The sequence below is a fragment of the Pocillopora verrucosa genome, chromosome 8, assembly GCF_036669915.1.
Source record: "Pocillopora verrucosa isolate sample1 chromosome 8, ASM3666991v2, whole genome shotgun sequence".
NCBI classification, from domain to species: domain Eukaryota; kingdom Metazoa; phylum Cnidaria; class Anthozoa; order Scleractinia; family Pocilloporidae; genus Pocillopora; species Pocillopora verrucosa.
This window is the reverse complement of record NC_089319.1, coordinates 5,217,312-5,234,470: the sequence shown is the minus strand read 5'-3', so window position 1 is coordinate 5,234,470 and position 17,159 is coordinate 5,217,312. Positions and strand designations below refer to the sequence as shown.

The window sequence follows — 17,159 nt, the reverse complement described above, 5'->3', positions numbered from 1 at the left end:
AGTGAAGACTGGTTGTTGTGACCGCTGACTAGTACTTGTAGGCAACTGTTGAGGGGTGAGTTGACCTGAGTTGGGGATAGCCGGTAAGTTATGAAAGTCAACAGTGAAACAGTCTTGGAGGGGAGAAAAATAGTCCTAGTACCTTACAGAAAGGAACACGTTCCAAGGTATGTTTGCAGAATCATGGAGTTGGAGATGAATTTTTAGAGGAAATATTTCTATATAACCGTATACTGTCCTAAATCAAAGCATTAGTCTGAGAGGCAATCTGCTGTTTGGGCATTGTCTTCTCCTTTGTGAAAACTGTATGCATAACGAAGCATCGGGTCGTACAGAAATCTTGCTATTTTAGGTTCTAGATTAAACGTTCGAAAATAAACCCATTCATCCTAAGTTGTTTTGATTTGTATCAATTTGTTAACTTGAAAATAGTCAGTGTATCTGCGTGTCTTTCAGTCCGTCCATAAGTTATTCAATCAGTAAGCCAGTCAGTTTGTCAGACTGTCAGTTTGTGAGTATGCCCTCCACTGAATGTGACATGAAGTAAGGAGAGTCTCTATCGGGACACAATAAATTTGTTTGGGAATCCTCTAGAATCTACAAAGTGCAATTGTCATCAATTTTATCATTAATTATCTAGTTCTGTTACACTGTTTTATCTTCAAGATATCATGACTGGATGCAGTCACCAGAACTGTTGGAGCAAACAGCATCTGAAAGACTGACACTGGATCAGGAATATGAAATGCAACAGAGTTGGTTCTTAGATGAAAACAGTATGTCAGTTGCTATCATTGAAACTAGACTTTACATTGTCCACTTAAGCTGGACCTATGAGGTGGTTCTTTTAGTAAGGAAATAAAAGTTTGCAAGACAATTAACCTGTTAACCACTAAGTGTCGCTTGCATCTAATTTCTCCTTACAGTATCAGTCTTGAATCGTATATAATGGTCACAAGAATAATGGAAAAGATCACAAATTTAACCCTTTACTGCTTGAGGGAAATGCCAAATGTTTCTTAAATGAGGACAATGAACCATTAGATCATGTATGATATATCATTTTAAAGGTATTTTTTGGAGTATGTTATAATCGACACCAACAGGTATGGAGGAGGTAACTGAAAAGACTGAGAAGTGTCCAAAGTGAAATATAAAATATCTTGAAATTTTTTGTTTGCCTTGTACATATAGGGCATACCACTAAACTATAGCCTAATTACAGCTCTCAGAGCATTGATCGTTGTGAGATATCACCTTGACCAAAATGATATAGGGAAAAAAATTTACAGGGGGTGGTAAATCAAGTGTTATATTGGAGGGAGCCATTATTTTTTGCTTTCAATGTGCAGATCTTTAAATGACTTTTTGGTTGTGAAAATTTCAGAAGAAATGATTAAACATTGAGTATGAAATGGCATCTTATGCCATATGGCACTCTTGGGCTTTAACTCTTTTAACCCCCGACATCAGTATGTATATTCTTCATACTGTTCCTTATACATTTCCAAAGAGGCTGACAAGGAGAATTTGTGTAACAGTCAAGGGCTGCTTTAGTTGGTGATCATCTCCTCTATTCTCATGACTTACATGTTTGATTCAGGAGTGATATAATTGGGAGAAATTAGATACTTATCACTCTAAGGGGCTAAAGGGTTAACCTCCTAATTGTCAAATAAATTTTCTCTTGCTTTACCATCACTGTTATGACATGAAATTATTTACCATCACTGCTATGACATGAAATTACCATCTGTTATTCCTGTCAAAAGACTGTGTCTTTTGTCATGAATGTCATCAATTAAAGTGTACAATCATTTGATGTACATACTGGATTGAAATTGTGATAATTAGGTACTAATTCATTTTTTATATATATTTTTAATAATTCAGAGTGTACATTTATCATTTTGGACAGAATCAAATGGGTCCATCCAGAAGTTACAGAAATAGGTTTGTGAACTGTTCATAATCATTACATTAGATCCCCAAAAATAAGGAAAACTCTTCCTGTGATAACATTTGAACAAAACCATGTCACACTGATTATACAGCTGGGCTGCACAGGAAAATGTGTGGTCTTTTGTCATGAAGTATGGAGTCCATGAAGCTTGAAGATACAACCTTGTTTTGACTTGTTTGATAAGCTTTTTAGCAATTAGGGAGTCCTACAGATGAGTGAAAAATGTAAATAAGCTAGTTCTAAATACAGTAAGGGAAGTCTAAACAATGTCCTGAGAGCTAGCTACAAATGTACTTACATGGAAAATAAACAATCAATAAATCACAAAGTTGGAAGAACTTATGAATAACTCAAAACAACATGGCTGGAAATGGCAGGCATCTTTCTGAGCCAGTCAGTGGTATTAGGGCTTAATGGGCTGCTGTACAATAGTACAGCAGCTGTAGTACAGAATAGTACAGAATACTGCTGTACTATAGTACAGCAGTATTCTCTTCACCACTCACAGTCTCAAGCCATATATTTTCCTGTCTGTTTCTTTGTCTCAACCAATATGTGCTTATCATTATATCCTGATAATATTTAATCAACAAATTTATATGGTGAGCTTTAGCTTTCTGTAAATTATGTTTTTTTTTTGTCGTGATGGAAAGGTTACTCGTGTAAAATTAGGTTTGGCTATAAGTATCTAAAGCACATTTTTGTTGGCAATTCATGTTTGATTGTGTACTAAAGCATAAATGGATGTTTTTGTTTAAAGAATGTATGGCTGGTGATGTCAATTTGTTCTTCGATGACAACCAGCAAGAAGTTGCAGAGATAGAAATTATGATAGCAGGTATAATTTACTGTGATTTTTTTGACTTACTATCTCCTCCAGGCCTCTAATCAACAAAATAACTCCCTGACTCAGAATTACTTGAAGGATCAGAGATTTAATATCCTTAGCTTTGTTTGCATTTCCTTTTAGTATAGCAAGAGCATCCCTTTTCTTTTATTGATTACATAATTATGGGAAGAAAAGGGTGAAAATTACAGCCATGCAAGACGACTCAACCTTATTTACTGCCTTGCTGGAGATTTGAACATAAGTACATATCTTCACTCACTTTGAAACAAGTGGCTACCTCAAATTCAGTGCTTATACAATCTGAAGCAATTTCTTTTGCTGAACATGTTTCACCATTAATCCACTTCCATGTGCTTTACAGAACCATCTTGTAGAAGATGTGGACTTGGAAGAGAAGCCCTATTAGCCATGATGAACTATGGTAACTGTCCAACTCATTTTGTGGAACACCCAGATTCATGATTACCTTCAGTAAGGTTCCGCCAAGTTCTTTCCACTTCAGGCTTGTATGTATCCGTGTAACCAGCCTTGAAAACTCCAAACAAGGTGTGACATGATCAAAATCACCCCTAAAAACATCTATCTATCCGTGGTCATGGTTTCTGATCATTGGGCTTCCTTATCTCCCACATGGACCAGCTGTTAGTATACTTATTTTGGGTTTTGTTTCATCATTATCAGGATATTGAGTATATCTCTCCTACATGAATTTTAGGTGTTACCTGCCTAGGAGTAAAAAAATATGTAGCGAAGATCGGTTGCGGTAACGAGCCAAGTTTAGCACTTTTCCGCAAATCGGGATTTGTTGAGGTTAGCTTAAAAGCGTTTCTGTCCTATTCATGACAATGAAATCAGGTTTTTCTTATAAGTTTATGTCTATAAAATCCTTGTGCTGCGCTCCTAAGTGAAATGATCAGAAGAAAACGACAACAATAACAACCGCAATGACTTACGAAGCTATAGATACATTAAAGGGGATAAATTTCAAGAGAAATCGTGGTGCTGCATCGGTGGGAGAGTATAACAGGGTAATTTAGTGTTATCAACTAAGCTGAAAACGTAAACTGGCTCTGACGAAGGGCTAACGCTCGAAACGTCAGCCTTTAAACTCTTTACGGTGGCCAATTTATGTTTTCAACTCAGTTGATAGCACCAAATTACCCTTAATAGATACATTAAACAAACAACTAGAATGAGCGTATCTCTGCAAGGTGGTTCACGTCAACTGAAAAGCTATTTAAGCTTATGAAAATGTATAAAATTTGAGAAATAGGAAATAGCAAAATCAAGCGGAAAAATAAATAAGAGGAGTTGCCGAATGAAAAAGAGAGTTAGAGGAAACTACTAAATTGAGTGATTTGTTCAGATCCATCATTACGCATAGTAGCTGGCTATACTTGTGTAGGACACTGTACATGCACCATTTTAAAGTTACCGTGTCTAGACGTAGAAGATTTCACTTAAAATTTTTTTTTTCTTATTTGATGACAGATTTCCGTCAGTGAAGTATTCAAAGAGGTTACACTGGAGATGCAAGTAACCCAGAGTGTGAAACGACAGCTTACTCAGGCAACCAGTTACATTCTTCATCACAAGTATCCCTACAGACCTACACAGAACTCGGATAAAAACTTGTAATCAGTCATGGAAGCTATGGGAGAATTCATCAAACATGTTTTGTTTTCTCGATCTCTGCACTTGCAGAGTCACAGAACTTCCGAGATGTCGGATACAAGGACACGATCTTTTCACACTCCGTTTTTATCATGTGACAGGCCGAATGTCCGGAACATAGATTTCAGCATGAAATCGAATGTTATTACAGTTGCCATTTAAGCGCGCAAGGATACCTAAAGGTTACAACAGCCCTGTTCTTAGCGGACTTTGAAAAAGAGGAACATTGCCTTGTTGTCCAGTTTCTGAAATATTCTGTTCATAAATGTATGGGGACGACACGAGAAGAAGTCATTCACTTGATGAGAGCAGAGTTTCTCCTCGGTATGTTAATAAGGAAACCAAAGTCGATCTTAGTTACTTTGCCTTCCATTGCATCACCAACACTCGCATTCGTAGTTACTGAGCTCGAAGGCCCGTGTCTTTATCACTGATACACATTTGCAATCCAGTTTAATCCTCTTCGTCCTGAGCTATCTTTGTTCAGTTATTCGGTTTGTAGTCATCTTTTTATTTTTTGTACTTTTGTACCCGCAGAGAAAAGACTAAAAACACTATGGCGTAACCCTTTTATCATCTCTCGATATAGCCCCCCCCTCCTCCCCCCTCCGTATTCCTACATTCGTAATAGATATTTTGGTAAAGGAGAAATCATTGCAGTTAGCAATGGTTAGATACACTATTGAAGCAATTGTGAAATTGAAATTAGAATCACAGAAGAGGAAAATTACCCTTGCAAAGGGTTCGAACCATGATCGTCACTCGTTTTCCAATGAATATGTCCGGAAGGAATCCCTGCTTTTTTTGTTTACTTCCGTGTTGAAGAACTCCACGGGACTCCCGAAAGTATCGCAAGGAGACAACCTTGAAAAAATAAAAACAATCACGCTGCAAGCAAAAGTATACTTATTACTGACGTTCCTTTCTACTGATGAAAGGCTAATGTGCCAATTTTCGAAATGATAGTTCTCAGTCGTATAATAAATCGAAATTTTCGTTTTCAGTAAAATGGGAAAATGATGAATAATAAGCTATTTACATCCGTTTTAATCGAAGAAACCAAATAGAAATGGTTTTTTTCATAGCTCTCAAGGTTCACTGAGTAAAGTTTAATTAATATTTCAAAGTACATGGGTATTCCGTTTTCGAAAGTTCGAAGAGGAATGTTTATTTTACCAGCTGAAACTGTGTCGAAAGTTAACCTCACAAGGCAAGACCCTCTGTGAATTAACGAATCATGTGAGAGGTGCATGCGCTTCCGTGAAGATTAAAGTTTTGAAGTGCACGAAAGATTTATGATCGTTTTTCGGTTTTGACTTCCGAGCTTCCTTTTTGGGCCCGTGTCATTTTTTCCCTGTAACGTTATGATAATGCGATTTTAACTGAAACAGACTTGACACGTAGCTCACGTGATACGAGATTTTGGCCTGTTGTTGTCGACCCGAAGCAAATAATTTGTCGACGAATGATCTGACGGACAAATGTTCGGTTCGCTAGAATATAATTATCGTCCTTGCATGACTGAGCAATGAGTTAACTGGCCAGCAAGTTTACTCTAAGCAAAGGCTTAAAAAAAATGTCCTCGATAAAGAGACAAAATGAAAAGGCTAAAACTGCTATAGTGGCGCTAAAACAGGAAAATGGAAATGATGTCTGTGCGGACTGCAGCAAGCAAGGTAACAGTGTCAAGTTAAGTGAGATATGGTTAGATGTTCCCTAGTGTTATTAACGAGTTCACTAATGTATCCATACAAATGGCAATTAACTGCCGTGGGTAGCTGCGCAGAACCCTATTCTTGTGAAGGTTGTGAACGAAGCCCTAGAAAAAGGCGGCAAGGTTTCGAACAGACGAAATGTCTATTTGTTTTGAACGTCGGTGCCTCGACGAAAGCTGTGCTCTAATTAAGGTCGTTAATTAGAGGTGCCAGTTTCTTTCCGTCGTGGTACCACCATTTCGCTTTTGTAATAAGAGGAGTTTTATAAGCTCTCCAACAGGAAGATAAATAAAGCCCCGCATTTGAACTGACAAACTGATCAACTCATAGGGCTCAGACCAAGAATTACTCTGAAGGATGAACCGATGTGACACTTCCTAATGAGCTTAAGCTTCGAAATTAGCATATATGGTTTCCCATTACAGATCCTAGGTTCACTTGTCTGAAGAAAGGATTATTCTTATGCCAAAACTGTGCTCAAGTCCACACTAGTTTTGGAGGTACAAATTCAAGGATCAAATCTATTGATCTGGGAAACTGGAATGACGAAACTCTACAGGTAATGTTCACCGCATTATTCAACTATTTGAATCACCGTAGAGACAAACTACGTATTTGCCTTGGATGTATTTCACATCATGCGATTACTTGACAATCACGAATGAGAAAGTTGTAGTTTTTTTTTTTTATCCTAAAGGCCTTTCTAAATTATCCAGATTGATGATATTCATGAGATGTATTTGTGGAATCGCGCTCTAAGATGCCGATTCGCGCTATTGAACATGCAATGTTTTCTTTCGTTACGCACGAAGCCTTGTCACGCGACAACGGTCACGATATCAATAAATAGGGATTTCAATTTCATTTGGGTTGGTTTATAAGCTATTAGTCTAACTGGATAACAGTTAACGTAAGCACCAAATCTACATTTAAATTGTACACGCACTCAGAACAGCAACACAAAACCCATTTCAATGACACTTCCTTGTTTAGTAGTCTGTAAAGATCTGTCTGTCAAGGAAGTGGTTTTGTTTAAGCGATTGACGTAGTTTGGGCAATACTGCAAACTTTCGTGGTCTTGTTTCGCGTTTCATCAGAGAACCAGATTTCTACCATTCCTGCTGAAGTCATGACAGAGTAAACAATGCTTCTCTATTCGCTAAGCAACGGAATCTTTCAGGCCCTTAAGGCGCCCATATGGTGGAGAAATTTGTTCATCTGCGGTGTAACTGCCAAAACCAGTTCCCCTCTGCTGGCAAAGCTAAAGAAAAACGGATAATTTTTCAGTGGCTTTTAATAGCAAATTGACTGAAAATTACAATGGAAATACTGATCGAGTTCCTTGCCACATACTCTGTTTTTTTGTACCTTGACCATTATTTCCTGAAAGTGCTTTTACTCAAGTCTGCGGCTAATTTTCTTTGCCAATTTTGCTCCTTAAGAAATAATGCTCGTTATTTATTCTCGCAAAGGAAAACTCGTTCGTGACTCTCGTTAAGAAAAACTTGCTGGAGTACGATTTCCCTTTATCTTCCGTAATTTCCTTGACGAACATCCGGCTTTGTTAAGTTACCTGAATTTGCAAGTTCTTCTTCGACGTGGAAAATTTTTCTTCTTCAACTTTATGAGCCTGAAAAGCTCATACTTAAATCTTTTAAAAAGAAAGATGTTGTACATTATAAATTGAAAAATCATAGGGTCCAAACCTACTAGTCTCTAACTATACGTATACTTTGACTTGGAAGTTATAACCAGTGTAGCTTTTTATGGCAATACTCACGAGGTAACTGGCGATAGCAGTTAAGCTAACATTCAAGAATTTGTGCTATTTGAATTCACTCAATGGTTTAATTTTACCAACATAGTAAAAACATTATACTATCGGAACTAAACCTCATATTTAAACAAACCTTTCAAAAACGTAACTATTCGAAATTATCCCATCTCTACGAGCGATTTTTTCCATATTCGCACGTAGAAGTCCTATCCGCTTGTTTCTGCTCGTTTCCAAATGTGGGTTTCATGTGGTTCCATGTGGTTTCAAATGACTTAATGTTGCGCAAAGAATGGGAATGAATTACGGTACTAGAGGAAATGATGCGAGTACTTCCCCCACCCCCTGTTGGTACGCGATGGATTCGCTACATTCAAAATGACGGAAAAGAACAGAGTGGCGATATTAGAGTTGATGAAACAGCCTTCAAACAACACATGTGCGGATTGCGGAGCTCCAAGTAAGAATTTTAAGCTAAGGTCGTCATTCTACTTCGCCAGAGGGCCCACTCTGAAAATTTATTATGAATTTTCGTTTGATTCCCTTCGAAACTTCCTGTAATGTTTTGTCGTGCAGATCCCGAATGGTCATCGGCGTCAAAAGGGCTGTTCATTTGTATCACGTGCAGTGGAATTCATCGGAATTTAGGACCTCAGCTCTCTGTGGTCAAGAGTCTGAGGCTTGATACTTGGACCGATGAAAAATTGAAGGTAAACTCGATATTAGTCGTGGTGTGTGCGACTTTCAGTACGTCAAAGCGCTAAGATTCCTCTTAAAATCTTACAATACCCCGTGTGTTCTCAGATATCACTGCTCTAAACCATCTTCTCCGATCATTTGACTTTATTAGTAAATTATGAAAAGGCTTAATTCAATTTTTTTGTCAGGTTTAGCCATGAGTTTCTGAAATCAACACTAACACATACATACGATTTACGCCGAAAACCTGGAAAATACTCAGTTCGAATCTTTATCAACAAGGTCACCACCTTGATTTTTTCGCTGTACTCCGCCTTAATTATCTCTGCCAGGAAAATCATCCATTGCATAAGCAGTGATGAGATATTTCAAAGAGTTTCCTATTCATTTCCTTGCTCAGCTGTAATTTATCAGAAATGTTTACAATGCAAAATTAACGTGACCATTCATATTGATTACAGTTCAATTGACGTCTATAATTATCTTATTGAGTTTTCCGATATAAATATTCAATATAACAGCTATTACGAACAACAAATAAATACAAAACGGTGGTGTTCAAATTCCATATTATGACTGGCACGACAAGTCAACAGGAAACAAAGATAATCGTATAAGCTGTACTGTGACATTTGTCCTACGGACAAATATGTAGAAAATCTAAAAAATTATACGTATCAGAATTAATCAAGATAAAGAGAAAGGCCCAGAGTTGAACGGCAAAAATATTTTTTCATTTTAACTTAGAGCTAAGTGACTGCAGAGTTTAGAATTAACATACTATTTATAGGATATAATTGTAACAAAGATATTTCTAGAAATAATTTACTAATGCCTGTTTCCTGAGGATTCTACATTTGTTTATAGCTTTTTAATTGTTTGTTGTGATTCAGTATTTTTTAAGGTTTAAAAACTTTCAATCCCGTTTTATAGTTATTAATTATTATTATTTGTTTTGTAAGATACACAAGAAAAAAATGTTGTTTATGGTGATATCATGTAGGTGTATGTCCTCTTATAGATCATAACTAAGATCCAGCTAATTACATAAAATATTTTAATATGAAATATGAACATATTTGACATTTATCATTTTTTAACCCTATAACCCCTAAGAGTGAGTGGCATCTAATTTCTCCTTACAATATCTGGGCTGAATCAAACATAATGGTTGGGAGAATAAAGGAAATGATCACAAACTAAAGAAGCTCTTGACTTGTCAAGCAAATTCTCCTTGTCAGCACATTAGTAAATGTGTTGATAACAACATGGGGAATATCAATATTGATATTTGAAAGGAAATATATTCATATTACTGGGTCAAACTATTAGTAAGTCTACTTGTTCTAAATTTGACATTCCCCTCATGTTTTCTTTTTTGAAACCCTTAAGCTGACTGCCAATTATTTATTTGACAAATACTTTCCTATTTTTAATTCTTGAAGTAACTATATACAACCCCCCAGTTAAAAAAATTGGAGAAATCTTCAACGGTTTGTTAATCCTCATATATCTTCAGGTGTAGGAGTAATTTATCGCTTTTCATCTGAAATTTTCAATTGACTTCCTGGTGTCACCTAGTCTCCTTTTCAGTCATTCATTCTTTGGATGTCACACAATTCTTGTGGAGGGAACATTGCATGACATCCAAAGAATGGCTCCATAGGAGACTAGGTATCACCAGGTAGGCATTTATTGTAACAAAGCAAGTCTGCAGACTGATACTAAAACCAAAAATAACAACCAAACAACCAAACAACATGCCCAAAAAATTTTAACTGTAATTTAGTATTTTATATGTAAGGAAATCACCACAACGGATTTAAGTGGAGTGAAAAAGACCTTAGAATTTTGCAACACAGTGACTGCCAACTGTTGTCTAAACCTTTAACTCCCAAGATCTCATTATTAATTCTCTTTACTGTCTGCCAAATGATTCTCATCATGTTAGTCTGGAGAATTTGGTATTGGACTAATTAGTAATCCCATAATTGATATTTTTCTTCATTCTCATCACTTGTCTTCATGATATAGTATAAATATAGTAAGGAGAAATTCTGTCTTGGTCACTCATGGGGGTTAAAGGGTTAACTAAGACAGTTTGGAAAATAAGATAAAAGGGAGCAGATTTAATAATTCAATAATGACATAATAGTAACTGAACAACCAGGCAATTTAAATGTGTTAGCTTGTTATCGAGTATACAGCAGATCAGAAAATATTTTAATTATTTTCTTATACATTTATTGATGCATGTCTTTCAGATCAACTTTTTATGTACTGACATTTTTTAAGTTAACAATATTCTGTTTACAAATAATTATAAATATTATCAGTCAGAGCACCAGTAATGTTTCAATAACGATCAAGCAGTCTTGGAATCACGTTGATATTTGTCTGACATTGTCATGTAGAACTGAGTGGAGAGAGATATTGTACAGCAGGTAAATAAACTGTGGACCTGACACCCTTGCTGCAAAGTCCAACAATTTCTTATAATAATCTTTTTTTCTTGCTCCTGTTTTTTTCTTTTCTTCTTCTTAGTTTATGGAAGAGCATGGTAATGCTAAGGGGAATGCTGTATGGGCCAAGAATGTCCCTCTTTGCTATCGGCGACCAAAGCCATCAGATGCACAGTAAGTACACTTTTTAATCAATGGTTAAGAATTACACACTTTTTTTATTGTCAATACTTGGGGCTACATTAATACTACAGTGAGTGAACAGATAATTGTTTAAGATTTTCAAATTGTTAACTCTTAACTCCCAGAAGTGATGAACGTGTAACTTCCTCCTATAATATCCCCATATTATTGAGCAAACAGGCAATGAGAACACTCAAACTTATCAGGTAGAAGCTGCTATCTTGATCTAGCATCAAGTTCTCATAACTAATTTACAAGGAAATGTGTAGCAGCTAGAGGAGAGAATTAACAATCAAATATTGGGAATTTATGTGTTAAACCTGAAGGGTCTTCCTGTAAGAAGGATATTTGCAACTTGAGGTGCCTTACTAGTACTTTTGCATTCAATAAAAGTGTGTTGATAACTGTGAACAGCTCAATTCTGTTGTAGGAGTCTATTTGTGTTTTATGCTTTATGTAACATTGCTTTTTCAACTTGAATTTTTTTGTTAACTTCAAAAGAAAATGCCAAGCAGCATGGTTTATTTGTTCTTAATTTATACCTGATATGGCATAGAAAATTTTGAAATGATTTCCCATCTTTTTCTTCTCCTCATTCATTTTCCTTTTTTTTAATTTTGTGAAAATCATAGTGTGCTCAGGGAGCAGTGGATAAGAGCAAAATATGAACGAACAGAGTTTATTGATGGTGCACCAGAGCCAAGTTATTTAACAGGTACAGTGAGAGGCTAGCTTTGGAAAACCCTGTAAATCAATCTGTCTGTGAGTGTGTACAAATAACTTGTACACTGGTGCACTCTCTTTTGTTGTGCTAGTAATTTTTTCTTTGGTTTGTAAATTAAATGAACTTTTTCTTCTCCTACTGATTTTGATTTTCAAAATTGATAATTCATGTTTACTAATTGATTTATTGTAATTTATGTTTCCAGGCTCATTGAGAGGATATTTAAGAAAAAAAGGAAAAGAAGATAACAGTTGGAACCTAAGACTTTTTGTTCTATCTGCAGCGGACAACTCACTTGCTTACTACATTAGAGATCAGGTATATAAGTTGTCATGCTTGGAAATGGGAAAAATTGGGCAAGAATTTCTATTGCCTCTAAAACATGATATCTTTATCATAATTTATGGAAAGAGATACTCTGACCAACATGTGACAATAACATTGTTGTCTTGGAATGTAGCTAAATGAAATTATGTAATTAATCCTTTAACTCCCAAGATCTGATTGTTAATTCTCCCCTGTAGCTGCTACACATTTCCTTGTAAATTAGTTATGAGAACTTGGTGCTAGATCAAGATAGCAGCTTCTACCTGATAAGTTTGAATATTCTCATTACCTGTTTGCTGAAGAATGTATGGGTATTGTAGGGAGAAGTTTTATGTTGATCACTTCTGGGAGTTAAAGGGTTAAACTACTTTATGAGTTCATATGTGATTATGTTGTCACTCTAAATTTGTTTTAAGGATAGGGAACCAAAAAGTAATTTGAAAATCACTGAGATTAACGTCACCTTCGCGGAAGAAAGAACAAACAAGGAAAATAGTCTTCAGATAACATATGTTACAAAAGGACGAACAAGGAATTACTTTGTGTACTCTGAAAATGGCCAGGTATGTTTTGTAAAACATAAGTTTATTTCCATTATTTAAAACTTATAATGACAGGGTTTGTATGCATCCTGACCTAGAAAGTCCTGTAATTTCATTCTGACATTTTCCAGGACTGGAAAGTCCTGGACAAAGACTACAGGTCTTGGAAAGTGATGGAAATCTGCTCAACTCAAGCAGTAAAGCTTTTAGAATTTACATTATTTAAGAAATATATGTAGACAGTAAGAAGAATTGATTTTGAAATCTTGGAAATGAATGGGTTTAAGATGAAATTTGGAGTCCTGGCAAAATTGATCTGTGTCATAGAAAAAGTCTTTGAAATTTGTTTCTGAAAAAGGGTACAAACCTTGTGATTATAGAGCAATAGAAAGCAGTATTAAATTTAAGAGGTTGAGATGATGCAGGTCAGCACTGTGGAGAGTAAGTAGGGAGAGGGTGGTAATTAAATTTGGGGGTGTGGTAATTGAGCAAAAAGGTAAGGAGTATTGGCATAATGTTCTCTTTTACTTTGACAATTATTTTTAATTTTCTAGGAGGTTGTTCAATGGTACATGGCAATTAGGAAAGCAAAACTTGATTTATTAGGATACAATGAATCTGATGTTGACCAAGAAAAGGTAAGGTAACCAACTAGTTAAGGTTTTCAAAAACCCTTCATACACCTATAATTTATAATATTATACTGACAGTAATACTTCATTTATATTACGCTGTTTCTATTGCTATCCAATAGCACTTTAAAATTTCTCAAATAAACATAAAGTGCTTGAAAATCCCAACTGGCAGGAGACAGACCAGTTGGCTATTTACACAGCGCAGCTGAAGAGTTGAACTTGTGATGACAGAAAGCAAATCCAGTGAGGGGCAGGGTGGAGGACCACTAAATTACAAGTCTAGCACCCTAACCGCGCAGCCACGCCACCTCCTCTTCTGATTCTAAGGCTGACAATTTTGTCATCATAGTCACTACTATTAAGAAGCCAAGAAGGAACGAACCAAAAACTCTTGGTTGATGAAACATAGTTGCGATAAAAGAAGAACAGTTTTTTTGTGATAATTTGACCATTGTGGAACCTGTAAAGGAATCTGATTACAAATTAAATATTTGAAGTAAATCCTATTTGAACCTGTGGATTGAATAATAACTGTCATGTGTCTCATTTCTGTTTTGTTCTTTAGTTAGAGAATGAACTCACCAGGGACTTCATTATGCAAGGATTTTTGTTTAAGAGAGGACCAAGGGTAAGAGTGGAGCGAGTCATTAAATTTTGGGATTAATATCAGTATCTGGGTAACTGCCCACCTACCCCTCCCCTAACCCAAAATTAACCCTAACTTGTCATCAATTGACTGTTGTTGGGTTAGGGGAGGGGTAGGTGGGCAGTTGCTCAGATGCTGATATCGATCCCAATTTAATAAAAAATGATCGATTTAGGTGAGATTGAGTTCGGTATTAAGTCGAAGTTAATTCGCCAACAAATTACGCATCATTTTGCTCCAAATCGAAAGTCGATTCGCCACAAACGCAAGTCATTTTGCTCAAGGAATAAACAGCAAAATGACCGTAAACGTTCACGACCGCCGGAGCTTATTACACCTAAATGGATGCCAAATGAATCCGTTTAAAATTTTTTTCGTTATGTTACATTCGACTAGGATGAACCGTGGAAGAAAAGGTGGTTTTCGCTTGATGACAGAAGACTTCTGTACTTCGAAGAACCAATGGTACGTATAACCAATAGTACATGATAAGAGTACGTGTCCAGGTATCCGGTGAGGTTTCCAAGTATCCGGTGAGGTTTCCAAGTATCCGGTGAGGTTTCCAAATGAGTGGCAAGTAATCCGGGATTGCATTGTTGTGTTTAACATAGGATTGCTTTACAGCAAACTGTACTTTGTGTAGAAGACTAGCGCCACTACCTCAGCCAATCAGATGCAAAGCTAGTAGATTCTATGCGATCTACTTAATAACTTGCGTTTTCTCAAATTTCATAACCGTTTGTTTGCCTGTATTTACTCTGAGTTCTGATTGGTTAACGAGACAGTTGCATTTGCTCTGATTGGCTGGTTAAAGTCTTCGAAACTCGGTCTTAAACTTTTTCTTGATTCCATCCATGAGGAATATTTCTTTCGCGTGGTTTATCAAAATTCGTTACGTATATTTGCAGGTCCAATTCTTTCAGATAAAATAACTGATGTTTATCTTAAAAGTTTATCACATCACGTCCTTTGGAGGATTTTTCGTCCCTTCCAACGTTGACTAAACCGGGCTTTCTTTATCGCCCGGTCGGAGGATTTGCCAGATCCCCCCATGGGGTTCTGGGATATTCTTGTGATTCCTCCCACATTGGCAGTTGATTGTCTGTCAATGTTTTATAATTCCCCTTAATACTATGTTGGCGGCGAGTGATCCTCTCCATTCCCACTAAAAATCACGTGATCCCCAAAAAGGCCTTCAACCCCCCTCCCCCCCGACCCCAGGCGAGTAATAATGACTTTTCCCTCAACTAAATAGTGACTTTTTGAACAGGACGCTTTGACCAAAGGCGAGTTGATTATCGGCTCCAACACTGAAGGCTTTGCTCTCCAAGAGGGAGTCAAGTCAGGAAGGCATCAGGACGAGGACTACTGCTTCACTCTTACAACTCCTAAACGGGATTTTGTCATGATGGCGAATACAGAAAATGAAAGAAGAATGTGGATGGACTGTTTATCAAAAGTCATTTCGCAACCCATGACGGATGAAGACAAAGAAGGTTGGAGTAATTTTCTTGTATTTTGCGATAGATCGAGTAAGTAAGGTAGCAGGGAGCTTAAAGACTTCGATTTTATGCGGTGTTATTTCCCTAAGAGGACATTAGCACGCTAACAAACGGATATGTTTTAGGTTGGTTCCTCTGCCCTGTATCAAGACAAATTTTTTTAGAAACATCAAACGAATATTACTCAGATCGTGGAAGGAAAAAAAAACTTTTTTTTCTGATTTATTTATTTTCTCAGGAAGTTTACAGGCAAGACTTTGACTTGATTTTGTTGACACTATTTTCAAACGTGTTGAATTCGGTTTATTCAGTACATGTCTCCCTCTACAGGTTTCCACGAACAGAATGCTGTAATTGGACAACCTCATAAAACGCGTGCTAATTACGGAAAAAAAAAGGAAATTTGAGAATTGTTTAACGTTGTCTCCAGGGTCCCTCTTTTTTCCATCTCCTCACCCCCTCTGAGGTTGCTATCAGGCCCCTTCCTGTAGACTATACTGACAACTTTAATCATACACTCACGTCATCTAATTTTTAGAAATGAAAACCACGCTCAAAGCAATGAAAGATTCCAAGAAAAAGAGCTTCAGTAGACTGCGAAGCCTGTCATTGTCCAAAAATCAGGATGAGGATTCGCCTTAAACAGGCAGTTGGACTTGAAACTACTTTAGTAAGCAGTGTAGTGGCAGGTTCCAAGACTACATTTATAGGAAAATTATCTACTTATAAGGGTGATCAGCGGTTTTTTATATCAGTGCCATAGATTAACCAGGATGGCGTCTGTGGTTTAGGTTAATGTTTTAAAAAAACAAAACAAAACAAGAAAAAAAAAGGAAAATTGAGAATTGTCTAACATTGTCTCCAGGGTCCCTCTTTTTTCCATTTCCCTGCCCCCTCTGAGGTTGCTATCAGGCTCCTTTCTATAGACTATACAGACAACATTAATCATACACTCACGTCGTCTAATTTTAGAAATGAAAATCACCCTCAAAGCAATGAGAGATTCCAAGAAAAGGAACTTCGTTGGACTGCGAAGGCTGTCATTGTCCAAAAATCATGATGAGGATTCGCCTTAAACAGGCTGTTGGACTTGAAACTACTTTAATAAGCAGTGTAGTGGCAGGTTCCAAGACTACATTTATATGAAAATTATGTACCTATTAATGGAGATCAGCGGTTTTTTATATCAGTGCCATAGGTTAACCAGGATGGCGTCTGGCCAATCACAATCCAATAAAAACAAATCAGCTTAAACCAGACAGAAATCGCGGCTAAAACGTGTAACCGGCATTGAGAACGGAAAAAAGCACCAAGAAAAAGCGCCTAGCAAAAAAAAAAAACAGTTCGTAAAAATAATAATATACGTACCGCGAAATCGAATAATTTATTTGACACTGAATAGAAAACCTCTCTCGCAGATAAATTAATATAGGGGGATTTTGAAGGAAGCGAAAGGGCGCAGT

At 36.7% G+C, this 17,159-nt stretch overlaps 2 protein-coding genes across 7 annotated transcripts; both read left to right on the top strand.

Annotated features, from left to right (window-relative positions):
- The first annotated feature begins 30 nt into the window (after nt 1–30).
- On the top strand, nt 31–4,452 carry LOC131797208 (N-acetyltransferase 9-like protein). Of its 2 annotated transcripts, XM_059114838.2 has the most exons (7): nt 31–167; nt 667–776; nt 1,894–1,953; nt 2,724–2,801; nt 3,175–3,234; nt 3,529–3,623; nt 4,305–4,452. In XM_059114838.2, the coding sequence occupies exons 1-7, from the start codon at nt 91–93 to the stop codon at nt 4,449–4,451; spliced, it is 627 nt and encodes a 208-aa protein (XP_058970821.2). In that variant the 5' UTR covers nt 31–90; the 3' UTR covers nt 4,452. The 2 variants fall into 2 exon arrangements, with proteins under 2 accessions (XP_058970821.2, XP_066026847.1); XM_066170750.1 differs by lacking the exon at nt 3,529–3,623.
- Nucleotides 4,453–4,675: 223 nt separating this feature from the next.
- LOC131797177 (arf-GAP with dual PH domain-containing protein 1-like) lies at nt 4,676–17,071 on the top strand. Of its 5 annotated transcripts, none has more exons than XM_066170749.1 (11): nt 4,676–4,811; nt 6,628–6,761; nt 11,220–11,311; nt 11,953–12,035; nt 12,250–12,362; nt 12,788–12,934; nt 13,468–13,551; nt 14,114–14,176; nt 14,591–14,659; nt 15,465–15,690; nt 16,235–17,071. In XM_066170749.1, exons 1-11 carry the CDS (start codon nt 4,757–4,759, stop codon nt 16,336–16,338), a joined length of 1,170 nt encoding a protein of 389 aa, XP_066026846.1. In that variant the 5' UTR covers nt 4,676–4,756; the 3' UTR covers nt 16,339–17,071. The 5 variants fall into 5 exon arrangements, with proteins under 5 accessions (XP_066026846.1, XP_058970791.2, XP_058970785.2 ...); XM_059114808.2 differs by lacking the exon at nt 4,676–4,811 and adding an exon at nt 5,919–6,163 and having other exon boundaries at nt 16,669–17,071; XM_059114802.2 differs by lacking the exon at nt 4,676–4,811 and adding an exon at nt 5,919–6,163.
- Nucleotides 17,072–17,159: the final 88 nt, after the last annotated feature.

Excerpts from the sequence above, each read along its gene's own strand:
- LOC131797177 (XM_059114808.2), top strand. The coding sequence starts at position 6,064 with ATGTCCTCGATAAAGAGACAAAATGAAAAGGCTAAAACTGCTATAGTG. Across the intron at positions 6,164-6,627 it reads TGCGGACTGCAGCAAGCAAG|ATCCTAGGTTCACTTGTCTG; the intron begins GTAACAGTGTCA and ends TTCCCATTACAG. Across the intron at positions 12,363-12,787 it reads CTTACTACATTAGAGATCAG|GATAGGGAACCAAAAAGTAA; the intron begins GTATATAAGTTG and ends ATTTGTTTTAAG.
- LOC131797208 (XM_059114838.2), top strand. The coding sequence starts at position 91 with ATGAAAGTCAACAGTGAAACAGTCTTGGAGGGGAGAAAAATAGTCCTA. Across the intron at positions 168-666 it reads AGAAAGGAACACGTTCCAAG|ATATCATGACTGGATGCAGT; the intron begins GTATGTTTGCAG and ends TTTATCTTCAAG. Across the intron at positions 3,235-3,528 it reads ATTAGCCATGATGAACTATG|GTGTTACCTGCCTAGGAGTA; the intron begins GTAACTGTCCAA and ends CATGAATTTTAG.